A 15,585-nucleotide genomic window follows, 5' to 3' on the forward strand; every position below is an offset into this window, starting at 1 on the left:
TAAATAAATTCAACTAAAATTGATAAACTTTTCAAAAAAATAGTTAAATCCCCAACCAAAGAATATTAATTTTCAACTAAAAAGTTGCATTTTCAAACAAAAAACGATTTCAGTTAAATTTTCAACACCAAAATAGTTGAATTTTCGACAAGAAAGTTGAATTTTCAAAAAAAAGACACAACTTTTTAACAAAATTGTTGAATTTTCAATAAAGATACATAAAGAGTATTATTTTTCAACTACAAAGTTGCATTTTCAGAAAAAAAAGATTTTAGTTAAATTTTCAACGCCAGAATAGTTGCATTTTCAACAAAAAAAGTTGAATTTTTAATTTAAAAAAATGATTTCATAACAAAATTGTTGAATTTACAACTAGAATGATGAATCAACAAAAAATCGTTTGTTTTTAAAATGGGTCTACCTTTAACAAAGTAATTTACTTTTCAACTAAAAAATGTTTTGACTTGAAATAAAAAAAAGTTGAATTCAACTAAAATTGATGAATATTCCATAAAAAAAACGGTTAAATCCTCAACCAAAGAATAGTCATTTTCAACGAAAAACTTGAATTTTTAAACAAAAAAAGATTTTAGTTAATTTTTCAACATCAGAATAGTTGAATTTACAACAAAAAAGTCGAATTTTCAATAAAAAACATGATTTTTTAAAGAAAATTGTTTAATTTTCAACTAGAATGATGAATCTTCAACATTGTTTTATTTTCTAAAAAATAGTTAAATCTCCAACCAAAGAATATTTAATTTTAACCAAAAAGTTGCATTTCCATACAAAAAACATTTTCAACGCCATAAAAGTTAAATTTTCGACAAAATAGTTGAATTTTCAATTGAAAAAAATGAGTTTTAACAAAATTCTTCAATTTTCAACTAGAATGATGAACCTTTAAGAAGAAATGTTTTTTTAGCATAATTTTCAATAAAAAAAATATGATTTTTTAACAAAACTGTTGAATTTTCAAATAGAATGATGAATCTTTGCCATTTTTTTTAAAGTGGGTCAACATTTAAGGAGGCAATTATATTTTCAACCAAAAAAGACGAATTCTCAAGGAATAATGTAAGAATAAAAATTTCCTCCACATAAAATCTTGACTTTAAATTTAAACAAATTGAATTTAATTTAAATGGATTTATTTTCTAAAAAATAGTTAAATCTCCAACCAAAGAATAACTAATTTTAACCAAAAAGTTGCATTTCCATACAAAAAACATTTTCAACGCCATAAAAGTTAAATTTTCGACAAAAAAGTTGAATTTTCAATTGAAAAAAATGAGTTTTAACAAAATTCTTCAATTTTCAACTAGAATGATGAACCTTTAAGAAGAAATGTTTTTTTAGCGGTTCAGTCTTTAACAATATTATTGACATTGACGAATTATCCCAAAAAATAGTTAATTCTCAACCAAAGAATATTAATTTTCAACTAAAAAGTTACAGTTTCAAACAAAAAAAGATTTATGTTAAATTTTTAACACCAGAATAGTTGCATTTTAAATTTAAAAAAGATGGATTTTTAACAAAATTATTGAATTTCTAACCTATGATGAATCTTCAACAAAATATGTACTTTGTTTACAAAATAATTAAATTTTCTACAAAAAGTTTTTGGCTTTAAATGAAAAAAAAAACTAAAATTGATGAATTTTCAACAAAAAAATGGTTAAATCCCCAACAAAAAAATATTGATTTGCAAACAAAAAAACTTCAGTTAAATTTTCATCAGAAGAATAGTGGAATTCTCGACAAAAAAGTTGAATTTTCAATAAAAAAATGATTTTTTAAAGAAAACTGTTGAATTTTCAAATAGAATGATGAATCTTTGCCATTTTTTTTAAAGTGGGTCAACATTTAAGGAGGCAATTATATTTTCAACCAAAAAAGATGAATTCTCCAGGAATAATGTAAAAATAAAAATTTCCTCCACATAAAATTTTGACTTTAAATTTAAACAAATTGAATTTAATTTAAATGGATTTATTTTCTAAAAAATAGTTAAATCTCCAACCAAAGAATAATTAATTTTAACCAAAAAGTTGCATTTCCATACAAAAAACATTTTCAACGCCATAAAAGTTAAATTTTCGACAAAAAAGTTGAATTTTCAATTGAAAAAAATGAGTTTTAACAAAATTCTTCAATTTTCAACTAGAATGATGAACCTTTAAGAAGAAATGTTTTTTTAGCGGTTCAGTCTTTAACAATATTATTGAATTTTCAATAAGAAAATATTATTTTTTAACAAAATTGTTGAATTTTTAACTAGAATTATGAATCTTCAGAAAAAGAAGTCTTTTGTTCACAAAATAATTAAGTTTTCGGCCAAAAAGATTTTGACTTTAGTTGAAAAAAAAACTATAATTGATGAATTTTCAACAAAAAAAGTTGTTAAATCCCCAACAAAAGAATATTAATCTGCAAACAAAAAGATTTTAGTTAAATTTTCAAAAGAAGAATAGTGGAATTCTCGACAAAAAAGTTGAGTTTTCAATTAAAAATTATGATTTTTTAATAAAATTGTTGAATTTTCAACTAGAATAAATTATGAATCTTCAATAAAAATTTTTTTTGGTTTTTAAAATGAGTGAACCTCTAACAAAGTAATAAATTTTCACCTAAAAAATATTTTGACTTTAAATTTTAAAAAGTTGAATTCAACTAAAAATGATGAATTTCCAAAAAAAAAGTTAAATTCCCAACAAAAGAATATAAATTTTCAACCACAAAGTTGCCTGTTTAACATCAATAAATTTTATTTAAATTTTCAACCCCAGAATAGTTTAATTTCCGAAAGGAAAGTTGAATTTTCAATAAAAATGATGACTTTTTAATAAAATTATTGAATTGTAAAAAAAGGGAAGATTTTAGTTTAATTTTCAACCAGAAAGTTGAATTTTCAATAAAAAAAAAGATCATTTTTAACAAAATTATTTTTTTTTGAATTGGTTCAACCTTCAAAAAATTAAATTAATTTTTAACAGCAAAGAAAACTTATCAAAGAATAATGTAACAGTCAATATTTCTACCAATAAAGATTTGGTCTTAAAATTTTAAAAAGTTGAATTCAACTACAATTGATAAATTTTCAAAAAAATAGTTAAATCCCCAACCAAAGAATATTCATACTTAACCGTAAAGTTGAATTTTCAAAGACAAAATTTTAGTTAAATTTTCAACCCCAGATTAATTGAATTTTCTACAAAAAAGTTAAATTTTCAATAAAAAACGATGATTTTATAACAAAACTGTGGAATTTTCAGCTAGAATGATGTATCAACAACCAAAAATGAATTTTGTTAAAGCGGTTCAATCTTTAAAAAAGTAATTAGGATCAACCAATTTTTCAAAAAATAGATAAATTCTCAACCAAAGAATATTAATTTTCAACCAAAAAGTTGCATTTTCAACCAGAAAATAAAAATTTTAGTTAAATTTTAAACACCAGAATAGTTTCATTTTCAACCAGAAAGTTGAATTTTCAATAAAAAAAGATGATTTTAGAACAAAATGGTTGAATTTTTAACTAAAATTATGAATCTTCAACAAAAAATGGTTTTTGTTTTTAAAATATGTTATATATTTAACAAAGTAATTAAAAAATAATTAAATTCAACTAAATTGACGAATTTTCCGAAAAATATTTAAATCGTCACCTAAAGAATATTATTTTTCAACTACAAAGTTGCATTTTCAGAAAAAAAAAAGATTTTAGTCAAATTTTCAACGCCAAAATAGTTGAATTTTCAACAAAAAAGTTGATTTTCAATTTAAAAAAATGATTTCATAACAAAATTGTTAAATTTTCAACTAGAACGATGAATCTTCAACAAAAAATGTCTTTTGTTTTTAAAATGGGTCTACCTTTAACAAAGTAATAAAATTTTCAACTAAAAAATATTTTAACTTTAAATTTAAAAAAATTAAATTTTTCTAAAATTAATGAATATTCAAAAAAAAAAAAGTTAAATCTTCAACCAAAGAATATTAATTTTCAACTAAATAGTAGCATTTTCAAACAAAAAAAATATTTATGTCAAATTTTTACCACAGGAATAGTTGAATTTTAAATTAAAAAACGATGAATTTTTAACAAAATTATTGAATTTCTAGCCTATGATGATGAATCTTCAACAAAATATGTACTTTGTTTACAAAGGAATTAAATTTTCTACCAAAAAGATTTGGCTTTAAATGAAAAAAAAAACTAAAATTTATGAATTTAAAAAAAAAGAGTTAAATCTCCATAAAAAAATATTGATTTGCAAACAAAAAAATTTTATTTAAATTTTTAACAAAAAAAATACTGGAATTCTCGACAAAAAAGTTGAATTTTCAATTAAAAAAAGATGAATTTATAACAAAATTGTTGAATTTTCAATAAGAATTATGAATCTTCAAGAAAAAATGTCCTTTGTTTTTAAAATGGGCTTACCTTTAACAAAGTAATTAAAAAAATTAAATTCAACTAAAATTGATGAATTTTTCAAAAAAACAGTTAAATTCCCAAACAAAGAATATTAATGTTGAACTAAAAAGTTGAGTTTTCAAAAAAAAAGATTTTTGTTAAATTTTTAACATCAGAATAGTTGAATTTTCAACTAAAAAAATATGAATTTTTCACAAAATTATTGAATTTCTAACGTATAATGATGAATCTTCAAAAAAAAGATAAATTTCTAAAGAACAATGTAGGAGTAAATATTTCGAGAAAAAATGATTTTAGATCAATTTTCAAGACCAGAATAGTTGAATTTTTAATAAGAAAATATTATTTTTTAACAAAATTGTTGGATTTTTAACTGGAATTATGAATCTTCAGAAAAAGAAGTCTTCTATTCACAAAATAGTTCAGTTTAATTTGTGAAGAAAAAAAGATTTTAGTTAAATTTTCAACAGAAGAATAGTAGAATTCTCGACAAAAAAGTTGAATTTTCAATTAAAAAAATATGATTTTTTGACAAAATTATTAAATTTTCAACAAGAATTATAAATCTTCAACAAAATTTTTCTTTAAAATAAGTCAACCCGTAACAAAGGAATTAAATTTAAACAAAAAATATTTTGAAATTAAATTTAAAAAAATTGAATTCAACTAAAATTGAATATATTTAACAAAAACAGTTGAATTCTTACACAAAGAATATTAATTTTCAACCAAGCAGTTGTATTTTCCACAAACAAAAATGATTTGAGTTAAATTTTTAACACCAGAATACTTAAATTTTCGAAAAAATGTTGGATTTTCATTTTAAAAAAAATCGTTTTTACCAAAATTGTCGAATTTCCAACTAGAATTATGAATCTTTGACAAAAAATTACTTTTGTTTTTTAAATGAGTCAACCTTTAACAAATTAATTAAATTTCCAACTAAAATTAATGAGTTTTCTAAAAAAAATACTTAAATCCCCAACCAAATATTAATCTTCAACCAAACAGTTGCATAAAAAAAAACATTTTATATAATCTTTTTAACAATTTCTAATTAACATTAAAAATTGTTTATCCTTGACAAAATGACGCCTGAGTGGAATAAACGACTAACTAATGGAAAAACAGAGATCCCGGTTCGAACCCGGCCCAAGGTAATGTTTTTCTTATTTTTCTAATAAAAAAGACCAGTAGATCAAGAAATTTTAACATCTAAATTAGTCTAATTCGTTATTCTTTGGAAATTTTAATGTTTTAAATAACTTTTAATCACATAAAATATATTACCACAAAGCCGATGAAATTTAGCAACAAATTCTCAGGAATTCCATTGTAAACGTCAGTTATAATTGTATTGTTGCGTCTTGGATTGGGCATACATGTTTCAGGCGAAGGAGGCTCGTGATCACTCCCGCTGAAAATTAAAAAAAAAAAAAAAAACGGCATAAATTTAGGGGCTTTTTTATATTTTGAGTTTTGAAAAGTGTACATTTTTTTTAACTTTTCGAGAAAGATTTTTCGAAATTATACAATTGTTTTTGTCATAAATTGGGTAAATTATTCAAACTATAGTTTTCTTGGATGGACAAAATTAAATGACTTTTTACGAAAAAGGGAAAATAAATTCATTAGAATAAAATTAATGTAAATTATATCATAATGAGTTTAATATCAAATAGTGAAAATTGCTAAGATTTTAAGACAAAATATATTGATTTTTCAAGAAAATTGTTCAACTTTCAACCAAAAGATGAATTTTCAAAAAGAGTTTCGTTTTTGAGATTAGAAATCAAATGTTTTAAATTTTTTAGAAAATAATTCACTTAAACCGAAAAGATTAATTTTCAACCAAATATCTGAATTAAAAACATGTTTTTTTTACCAACTATAACTTTAAACCAAATAGTTGCATTTTCAACAAACAAAATATAATTTATTTTTATTTATATTGTCGAATTTTCAATTAAACAATAAATTAAACTGAAATTTTTTAAACTTTTAAAACTTTTAACCAAAAAGGATGAACTTTCAACGAAAAAATATGAATTTTTACTATAAAGGAGAAATTTTCAACATCAAAGGATGACTTTTCAACAAAACAGTTAAATTATTGATTAATAAAGACGAATTAAAAAAAAAAGTTGAATTTTCAACCGAATAGTTCTATTTTTAATGCAAAAGACGAATTTTTTTATAAGACATATGAATTTTTAACGGAAAAGTTAAATTTCAACCCAGAAATATGAATTTGGAACTAAAAAATATGACTTTTTTACCATAAAAGAGAAATTTTCCATATCAAAGGACGAATTAATTAAATTTTTAATCGAAAAAGACCATTTTTTTAAGAGACTTGAATTTTTAACGAAAAAGGTTAAAAAAAAAGGAATAGTTAAATTTTCAATTCACAAAAACTCATTCTTAACACAAAAAAAAAATTTCAACCATGTAGTTGAATTTTTAAATCATAAAGATAAGTTTTCAACAAAAAATTGAAGTTACATTTCCAGTGCCAAAAATAAACTTTCGACAAAAAAAGAAAAGAATTTTAAACTAAAAAGTTGAGATTTACAGGTAAAAAGATGAAATGGTAAGCAATTCCATCAAAAATGGAATGGCTAAATTTTCAGTTTCAAAAATACATTTTTAACATCATAAAAAATAATTTTGAATCAAGTACTTGAATTTTCAACAACAAAAATTAATCTTTAATTATAGTGTCGTTATTTTTCGAAAAAAAATTAAACTTAAACAAAAAAACGGTTTAATTTTGAACCTATTAATTAAATTTTTTATGCAAAAAGACGATTTTTTAAAGAAAAAAGTAGAATTTGTAACAAAAAAGTTATCTTTCAACCAAGAAATATGAATTTTAAATTGAAAAATATGAAATTTCTAACATAAAAGATAAATTTTCAATATGAATGAACGAATTTTCAATAATAAAAGAGTTGAATTTTCGATTCAAAAAAATTATTTTTCAAACAAGAAAATCAGATGCCTACCAAAAGCCGAATTTTCAACAAAATAAATCAATTTTCGACCGAATAGTTAAATTTTCAATTAACAAAAACTGATTTAAAAAATTTTTCAACCATATTGTTGAAATTTTAATTGAAAAAGATAAGTTTTTAACAAAAAATGGAATAGTAAAATTTTCAGTGCCAAAAATAAATTGTAAACAAAAAATAAAGACAAATTTTTTAACAATCATACATTTTCAACATAATAAAATATAATTTTCAGTCAAATAGTTGAATTTTCAACAACAAAATTAATTTTGAAGCAAAAAAGGTTAATTTTCTACAAAACAGCTGAACATTGAATCATCACATTGTTGAATTTTCAATTTAAAAAGTTAAACTTAAACCAAAAACGGTTGAATTTTGAAACAAATAGTTCAATTTTTAATGCAAAAAGATCATTTTTTTTAAATACAGGTGGATTTCTAACAAACAAATTAATTTTTAACTAAAAAGGGTGAAATTTGAACTAAAAAATATGAATTTTCGAAATAAAAAGAATTTTCAAACAAATAGTTGAATTGTTAACAAAAAAATTAATTTTAAGCAAACATTTGCATTTATAACGAAAAAATTCAAAATGAAACAGCAAAAAAGGCGAAATTGCAACAAAACAGCTAATCTTTTAACAAAATAGTTGAAGTTTCAACTAAAAAAAAATAAATATTTAAGCAAATTGTCGAATTTTCAATAAGAAGAAATTCAACTTTACCCAAAAACGGTTGAATTTTCAAAAGAATGGTTCAATTTTTAATGCAAAAAGACAACTTTTTTAGAAGAGTTTTATTTTTAACAAAAAAGTTCATTTTAAATCCAGAAAAAATGCAATTTTCCATAAAAGAAATGGAATTTTTAACCAAACAGTTTAATGTTTTACCAAAAAGATTAGTCCTCTACCAAAAGAGGAATTTTCCAAAATTAAAAAAAAAACGAATTTTCAACCAAATAGTTGAAATTTCAACAAAATATGATGATTTGTCAACAAAAAATGGAATGATTAAATTTTCAATTTACAATATAAAATGGCAACGAAAAAAAGAAGAATTGCCAACCAAATTGTTGAATTTAAAAAAAAAATCTTGCACAAAAAATTGCATTTACAACGAAATAGTTGAAATTTTAATTAAAAAGAATATTTTTTCAATTCCAAATGGAATGGTTAAATTTTTAGCTTCAAACATACATTTTTAACATAAAAAAAAAGAATTTTTAACTAAATAGTTTAATTTTTATTACCACAATTAATTATTAACCAAACAGTTGTATTTACAACGAAATAAATGAAAATAAAATAACAAAAAGGCGGTTTTTTGAAGAAACAAATAACCTTTCAACCAAATAGTTTGAAATTTCAATTTAAGAAGGTATTTTTCTAATAAAAAATGAAATATTTACATTTCCAGTTACAAAAATAAATTTAGAAAAGAAAAATTCAACCAAATAGTTTGAAATTTCAATAAAAAAAAATTTTTTTTTAACCCGAAACGAAATGGTTAAATTTTCAGTTTCAAAAGTAAATTTTCAACAACAAAAAAAAGTTTCAATTTAAAAAGAATTTTCAATAAAAAAATTCATCTTATATATATATAAAAATTTCTCTTCAACCAAGAAGAAACAAAAATGATTAATTGTCTAATAAAATACAAATTAAAAAAAAAACATTTTTATCAAATTGTTGAAATTTCAACTAACTAAAATAAATATATAATCAAATTGTGAAATTATTGATTAAAAAAATTAATTGTCTACTATAATACGAATTGTTAACAAAAGAAATGAATTTGCAAGCAAATAGTTGAAATTTCAATCAAAAATTTTTTTTTTCCAACCAAAAATGGAATGGTTAAATTTTCAGTTTCAAACATAAATTTTCAACAACAAAAAAAGAATTTTCAAGCCAACACTTGAATTTTAAATACAAAAATACTAATTTCCTTATTAAAAAAGTTGAATTTTTAACTAAAAAATTCATCTTCAACCAAGAAGAAACCAAAATGACGAATTTCCTACTAAAATAAAAATTAAAAAAAAAACAACATTTTTTAACCAAATAGTTTAAATTTCAACTAACAAAAATAAATATTTAATCAAAATGTAAAATTATTGATCACAAAAAATTAATTTGCTACCAAAAGACGAATCTTTATCAAAAGAAATAAATTTTCAAAAAAATAGTTGAAATTTCAACTAAAAGGGTATTTTTTGAAACCAAAACTAGAATGGTTAAATTTTCAGTTTCAAACATAAATTTTTAACAAAAAAAAAAGAATTTTCAAGCCAATACTTGAATTTTTAATACAAAAATACTAATTTTATTGTTAAGACAGTTGAATTTTTCACTAAAAAATTCATCTTCAACCAAGAAGAAACCAAAATGACGAATTTTCTACTAAAATTAAAATTAAAAAAAAAAAAAAAACGATTTTTAACCAATTAGTTTAAATTTCAAATAACAAAAATAAATATTTAATTAAATTGTAAAATTATTAATTAAAAAAAAATAAATTGTCTACTACAAGACGAATTTTTAACAAAAGAAATCAATTTTCCAACAAATAGTTGAAATTTTAACTAAAAGGATATTTTTTGAAACCGAAACGCGAATCGTTAAATTTTCAGTTTCGAAAGTAAATCTTCAACAAGAAGAAAAAACGAATTTTCCATTCAAAAAGAATTTTTAACAAACAAAATCATCTTTAACCAAAAAGAAACAAAAATAATTAATTTTATACCAAAATACAAACTTTAAACAAAACAAAAAAATAAAATGAAAATAATATTTTCAACCAAATAGTTGAAATTTCAATCAAAACACATTTTTTTAGAACCAAAACGCAATGGTTAAATTTTCAGTTTCAAAAGTAAATTTTCAACAAGAAAAAAAGAATTTTCAATTCAAAAAGAACTTTTAACAAAAAAATTCATCTTTAACCAAGAAGAAACCAAAATGATTAATTTTCTACTAAAATAAAAATTACAAAAAAAAACAATTTTCAACCAAATAGTTGAAATTTCATTCAAAAAATATATTTTTTCAATCCAAAACGGAATGGTTAAATTTTCAGTTTCAAAAGTAAATTTTCAATAACAAGAAAAAAGGAATCTTCAATTCAAAAAGATTTTTCAAAAAAATAGTTGAATCCATTATCAAAGCAGATTAATTTTTAACCAAAAATTTGCATTTTAAACAAAAAAGATGAATTTTCAACCAAATAGTTGAACTTTTGAGTAAAAAACAATATTTTTTTTTCAACTAAAAAATTTAATTCATTAATATCTATATAATAAAACATGGAATCCACTTTCACGAGAATTTATCCAAAGCGAAAAAAATGTTCGCTATAAATGAGTCGTCTACTTTCTCTAATGATTTTCCAACCTATACGAGTAATAAATCGCATTTGTTTTTCTCATTTATCAAGAATCAGTTATCTGTCGTTTAAAAAAAGAAAATTGACCTCACTCAGCAAATAGAATGTTAGACAAAGATAAGTTTATAGCGCAAAAATAATAGAAAATTAGAGAAAACAAAGATGGAAAACAAAGAGTTGAATTTTTTCGGTGATTAAACAATGAACGAACAGACGATTTTCATAAATAAGACTTTTCTTTTACTTACTTTTCATGGGTGAAATCAAAAAACATTCTTGTAATTATGAACACTCAATTGTTAAACAAATACGACGAAACATGTCAACAAACGTCTGGATGTGTCAAATTGACACCTGTCTTGACACTTCACAGAACAAGAAACAAACCTAGCCTAACATCACAATCACAATTTTCACAGATGTCAATCTTCTCAATTTTTTTTTTATCAATCAAAACAAATCACGAAAACGAAATTTCGATCAGGAATTATATTTTCCTGGTATTATTATAGTTGGAGGAACACTTTTGATAACTGTCTTTTCTTTGTGACGCCAAGCAGACAGTTGGCACAGCTACAGCTGGTAGCGAAAATTCCGGAAATAACGAATAATTGTGAATAATTTTGGTGATGACATAACCTCACTTTTTATTACCTCTAATTCACGGCCCTGAGTTATGTTTATTTTGCGCAATCGAGATCCATTTTTTGGGAAATTGTAATATTAGGAATAATTAATGAAATTTGAATTTTTAGGGTAAAAGAAAGAATTTAAAATTTAAATTTACCCATTTTTGGGGGTATTATTTAAATTGGGGAAAGATCCTTTTTAATACGCTACTGTGTGATTGACATTCTGACTAATGACGTCATTGAAGAAGATGGCCGGAAGCGGGGGGATAAATGTTTTTAAGAAAAATAATAATTATTGGGTAAATATAATTGGTGTTGGAAAAAATATATCAATATTAGCAAACGGGTTCTGTAATTTTTCTAAAACTTAAAGGTATCGGTCAGAGTTCTATATAAGCAGCAGCGTAGCCAGGAATTTTTTTTCGGGAGGGGCTTCGATTGTTGTTCAGAGGGGGCTTCGGGTTTATGTTTAGGCGAAGAGTGAGGGAAAGAATTTTGATACAAAAATGTATTTTCACTGCGTTTTTTTACAGCCTGATGCATCTTTTAATAAAAATGTTAAATTCATGAATGAGAATAAATTTTTGTAAACCACAAGTTATTATAATTATTAAATTATTGCAATTAGTTAATTAATCATTTTTAATGCTTCACTGGTTCTTGACTCGTCATGGCACTTTTTTTAACTTTTTTTTCGTTTTGATTACTCTGACGCCCCCCCCCCCCTAGTTAAAAAAGTTGTTTAATAAATTCAAACAAATTTCTACTAGCATATATATTCCACTGACTACACTAGTTCTTCACTCAAGTATGATGATTTTTTTAAATCTATGCTTTATTCTAAAAGCCCCTTCCTCCCCACAAAAAAAAAAACTAAAATAAGGACTATTATAAAGTCAAACAAATTTTTAATAGCTCGATGGAAAAATTTGTTGATATTTATGTTTCATTCTAGAAGCCTCCTCCTCCCAAAAAAATTAACTGAAAAAGTATATTAAAAAAAGATAACAAAATTTGTAATAGCACTTACTATATATATATATTTATATAGTCTAAACACCCCTTCTCTCAAACAAATTAATTTAAAAAAGCAAAAAAAATAGCAAATATTCCACTGAAACATCAAAGATAACAAAAGTATTATAAAAAAGCAACAAAAAATTATAATAACATATTTTATTGGCTACACTGCTGGGTTTCTAAACTCGGTGTGAGATATATTTGAAATATTTTGTTTGTTTTGTTTATTCAAAAAACACAAAAAATAATTACAAGAATAACAATAATAATAATAATAATTTTTTTTTATAATTATAATTAGCGATTGAAAAAATCATTCAAATATTTTGGCAATACTGCAGATCCACTGAGAGCTCCCAATTTTGGGATCATATATTGCGCACATTGAGCGTCAACAACTGGATTGGTTGCCGTTGGCGCGCTTATTTTAAATGAATAATTTTGTTCTGTTTTTGTCTATAATCGCTTACAACAAATAATAATTGTAAAGTACATGATGATATTAAAAATGATTTTAAATTCATATCTGTGATAAAAAAGGTATTCCTTTCTTTATATTTAAAATCAATTATTCATGTCTGAGGAATAAAAATTATATTATTATTTTACGTTTCAATTATTAATTCTACTTTGTTCTCCATGAATTAGTTCTAATCATTTAAGCACTATTATTTGCTGCAAAAAAGTTTCTTGCACATTCAATAATTTTAAATAAACGCGCTAACGGTAATTAATCAAGTGGCCGATGCGACGCATGTGCAATACGAGAAGATTCCAAAATTGGGAGCGCAACCACGTGTTGCTCGTCATAACTCGTGCAGATGTATATTGACAGTTTAAAATTTTTTTAAAGCAATTAAAAGTGTCAACATTTTTTTTAATATTTAAGATTACTAAAATTGCTTAGTTTTTCAGTTGTGACTTTGTTGTTGTTTTAAGCGTCGGCAGCTTCTCTATAGGCGATATAGGTATTCTAGGAGCGTTTTTTATCCCAAAATTGAAGGTTAGAAATACAGAATGAGACTCTATGAATAAAAAATGTGTTTCCTTTTTATTTTTGACATTTTGTGAAGAATTATATTTAAATGAAATATATATGATTATATCCACCCTTATTAGATCCAAATATGAAGAAGAGCTTTTTGTGGTATAAGAAAATTATTTAAAAAAAAAATAGTTTTTTGGCGGGATGAAAAATTTCTTATTTTTCACAATTGCGATTGTCTTTTTTTCACATTTTTTTTACATTTTTTTAAAATTCACAATCTTTTAAAGAAATAAAAAGAAACATTTTATTTTTAGTTTTATAGAAAACAATATGAAATCTTTTTTTACGAGAAAATTTTTTAAGTGAATTTTAAATTGTCTACATTTGCAAATAATTTCAAACATTTTCTGATTTGAAATTATTCTGTTTAAAAGTGGAATGACTAAAAAATGCGAAAAAATAAAAAAAAATCCAAAACTGTAACAGTACCTGATTGTAAAAATCCCTAATAATAAAATTCCCGAATTGGAAAAATCCAGAACAGTTTATAATTTTATCGAATTTTGAAACTCGCGGATTCAAAGAATAATTTCAGAAAATATCAACATTAAAAAAAATTATTAATTTTTTACTTATAAATATTTGATTATTGTATATTTAATCAATAAATAATATTTACAAAAAATTTAATTATTTAAATTCCGGAATTTTATTATTCGGCAATTTTCAAATTCGGTAATACTATAAACTATCGGGAATTTTATTATTCAAGAATTTTCTAATTCGGGGATTTAATTATTCTGATTTTATTATTCGGGAATTTTATTATTCGGAAATTTTATTTCATAAGAATCTTATTATTAGTATATTTTATTATGCGGAAATTGTATTATTTGAATATTTTATTATTCGGGAATTTTTCAATTTGGGAATTTTAATATTAGGTTATTTTATTTTTCGGAAATTTTATATTTCAGAAATTTTCTTAATCGGGAATTTTCAAATTCGGTAATATTATAAACTATCAGGAATTTTATTATTCGGAAATTTTATTATGCAGGAATTATATTATTTAAAACCTTTATTGTACGGGATTTTTATTATTTGGGAATTTTACAGTCCGGAAATTTTTTTATTCGTGAATTTTATAGTGCTGGAATTTTATTATTCTGGAATTTTATTATTCGGACATTTTAGTTGGCGGAAATTTAATTATTTGGGAATTCTCTAATTCGAGAATTTCATTATTCGAAAATTGTATTTTTCGGGAATTATCCAATTCAGGAATTTTATTATTCAGAAATTTTATTATTTGGGAATTTTTTAATTTGGCAATATTATAAACTGTAAGGAATTTTATTATTAGGGAATTTTCTTATACGGAAATTTTATTTTCGAAAATTTTATTATTAGGAAATAATATTCGACAATTTTAAAGTTCGGTAATATTTTAAATTGTAGGGAATTTTATTTTTCCCTAATTTAACATTTAGGGAATTTTATTATTCGGAAATTTTATTAAGGGCATGTGACACAGCTAAATACCTATATTACCGACCACAGTTTTTCAGTTCACTGAATGTTTTTTTGAACCTAAGAACTTTTTTTGTAAATAAAATATCGAGCTGAAACTTTGGGAAATGTATTAGAGTACAATAAAGTACGTTTAGGTACTGCATTTTGGTAGGAACTTCACTGAAAAATATTTCATCTTTTTTCTGAACCTCAACATTTTTGAACGTTCCAACTTTTTTTATGCATAAAATATCGGACTCAAACTTTGAGAAATGCAAGAGCCGAAAGAAAACTACGTTTAAGTACAAAGCTTAATAATAACAGATGTAAAAAAATATATTTCAACAATCAATTCCAACGGCATCAGCCGGTAACGTTGTACACGAAAATACGAACTCTCTAGAGCCTTGTCTAGTGGCCGCCAGGTTTCGTATTTTCGTGTACAACGTTACCGGCTGATGCCATTGGAATTGATTGTTGAAATATATTTTTTACATCTTTTATTATTAAGCTTTGTACATAAACGTAGTTTTCTTTCGGCTTTTGCATTTCTCAAAGTTTGAGACCGATATTTTATGTATAAAAAAAG

At 23.0% G+C, this 15,585-nt stretch overlaps 2 protein-coding genes across 2 annotated transcripts in view; one reads left to right on the forward strand and one right to left on the reverse strand.

The window, feature by feature from the left end:
• LOC117169462 (CSC1-like protein 2) overlaps nucleotides 1–11,423 on the reverse strand; it is a 62,540-nt gene extending 51,117 nt beyond the window's left edge. The window contains exons 1-2 of the mRNA XM_033355858.1: nucleotides 11,090–11,423; nucleotides 5,735–5,861 (exon numbers count right to left, since the gene is read on the reverse strand). Coding sequence (XP_033211749.1) covers nucleotides 5,735–5,861; nucleotides 11,090–11,115 — 153 coding nt within the window. The 5' untranslated portion in view covers nucleotides 11,116–11,423. The remainder of the gene's footprint in view (nucleotides 1–5,734; nucleotides 5,862–11,089) is intronic.
• Nucleotides 11,424–13,335: 1,912 nt separating this feature from the next.
• The window catches only part of LOC117176902 (phosphoribosylformylglycinamidine synthase-like), a 13,818-nt gene continuing 11,568 nt past the window's right edge, over nucleotides 13,336–15,585 (forward strand). The window contains exon 1 of the mRNA XM_033367279.1: nucleotides 13,336–13,461. The gene's annotated coding sequence lies outside the window, so the exon portion shown is untranslated. The remainder of the gene's footprint in view (nucleotides 13,462–15,585) is intronic.

This window comes from Belonocnema kinseyi, chromosome 1 (genome assembly GCF_010883055.1).
Source record: "Belonocnema kinseyi isolate 2016_QV_RU_SX_M_011 chromosome 1, B_treatae_v1, whole genome shotgun sequence".
Lineage (NCBI taxonomy): Eukaryota > Metazoa > Arthropoda > Insecta > Hymenoptera > Cynipidae > Belonocnema > Belonocnema kinseyi.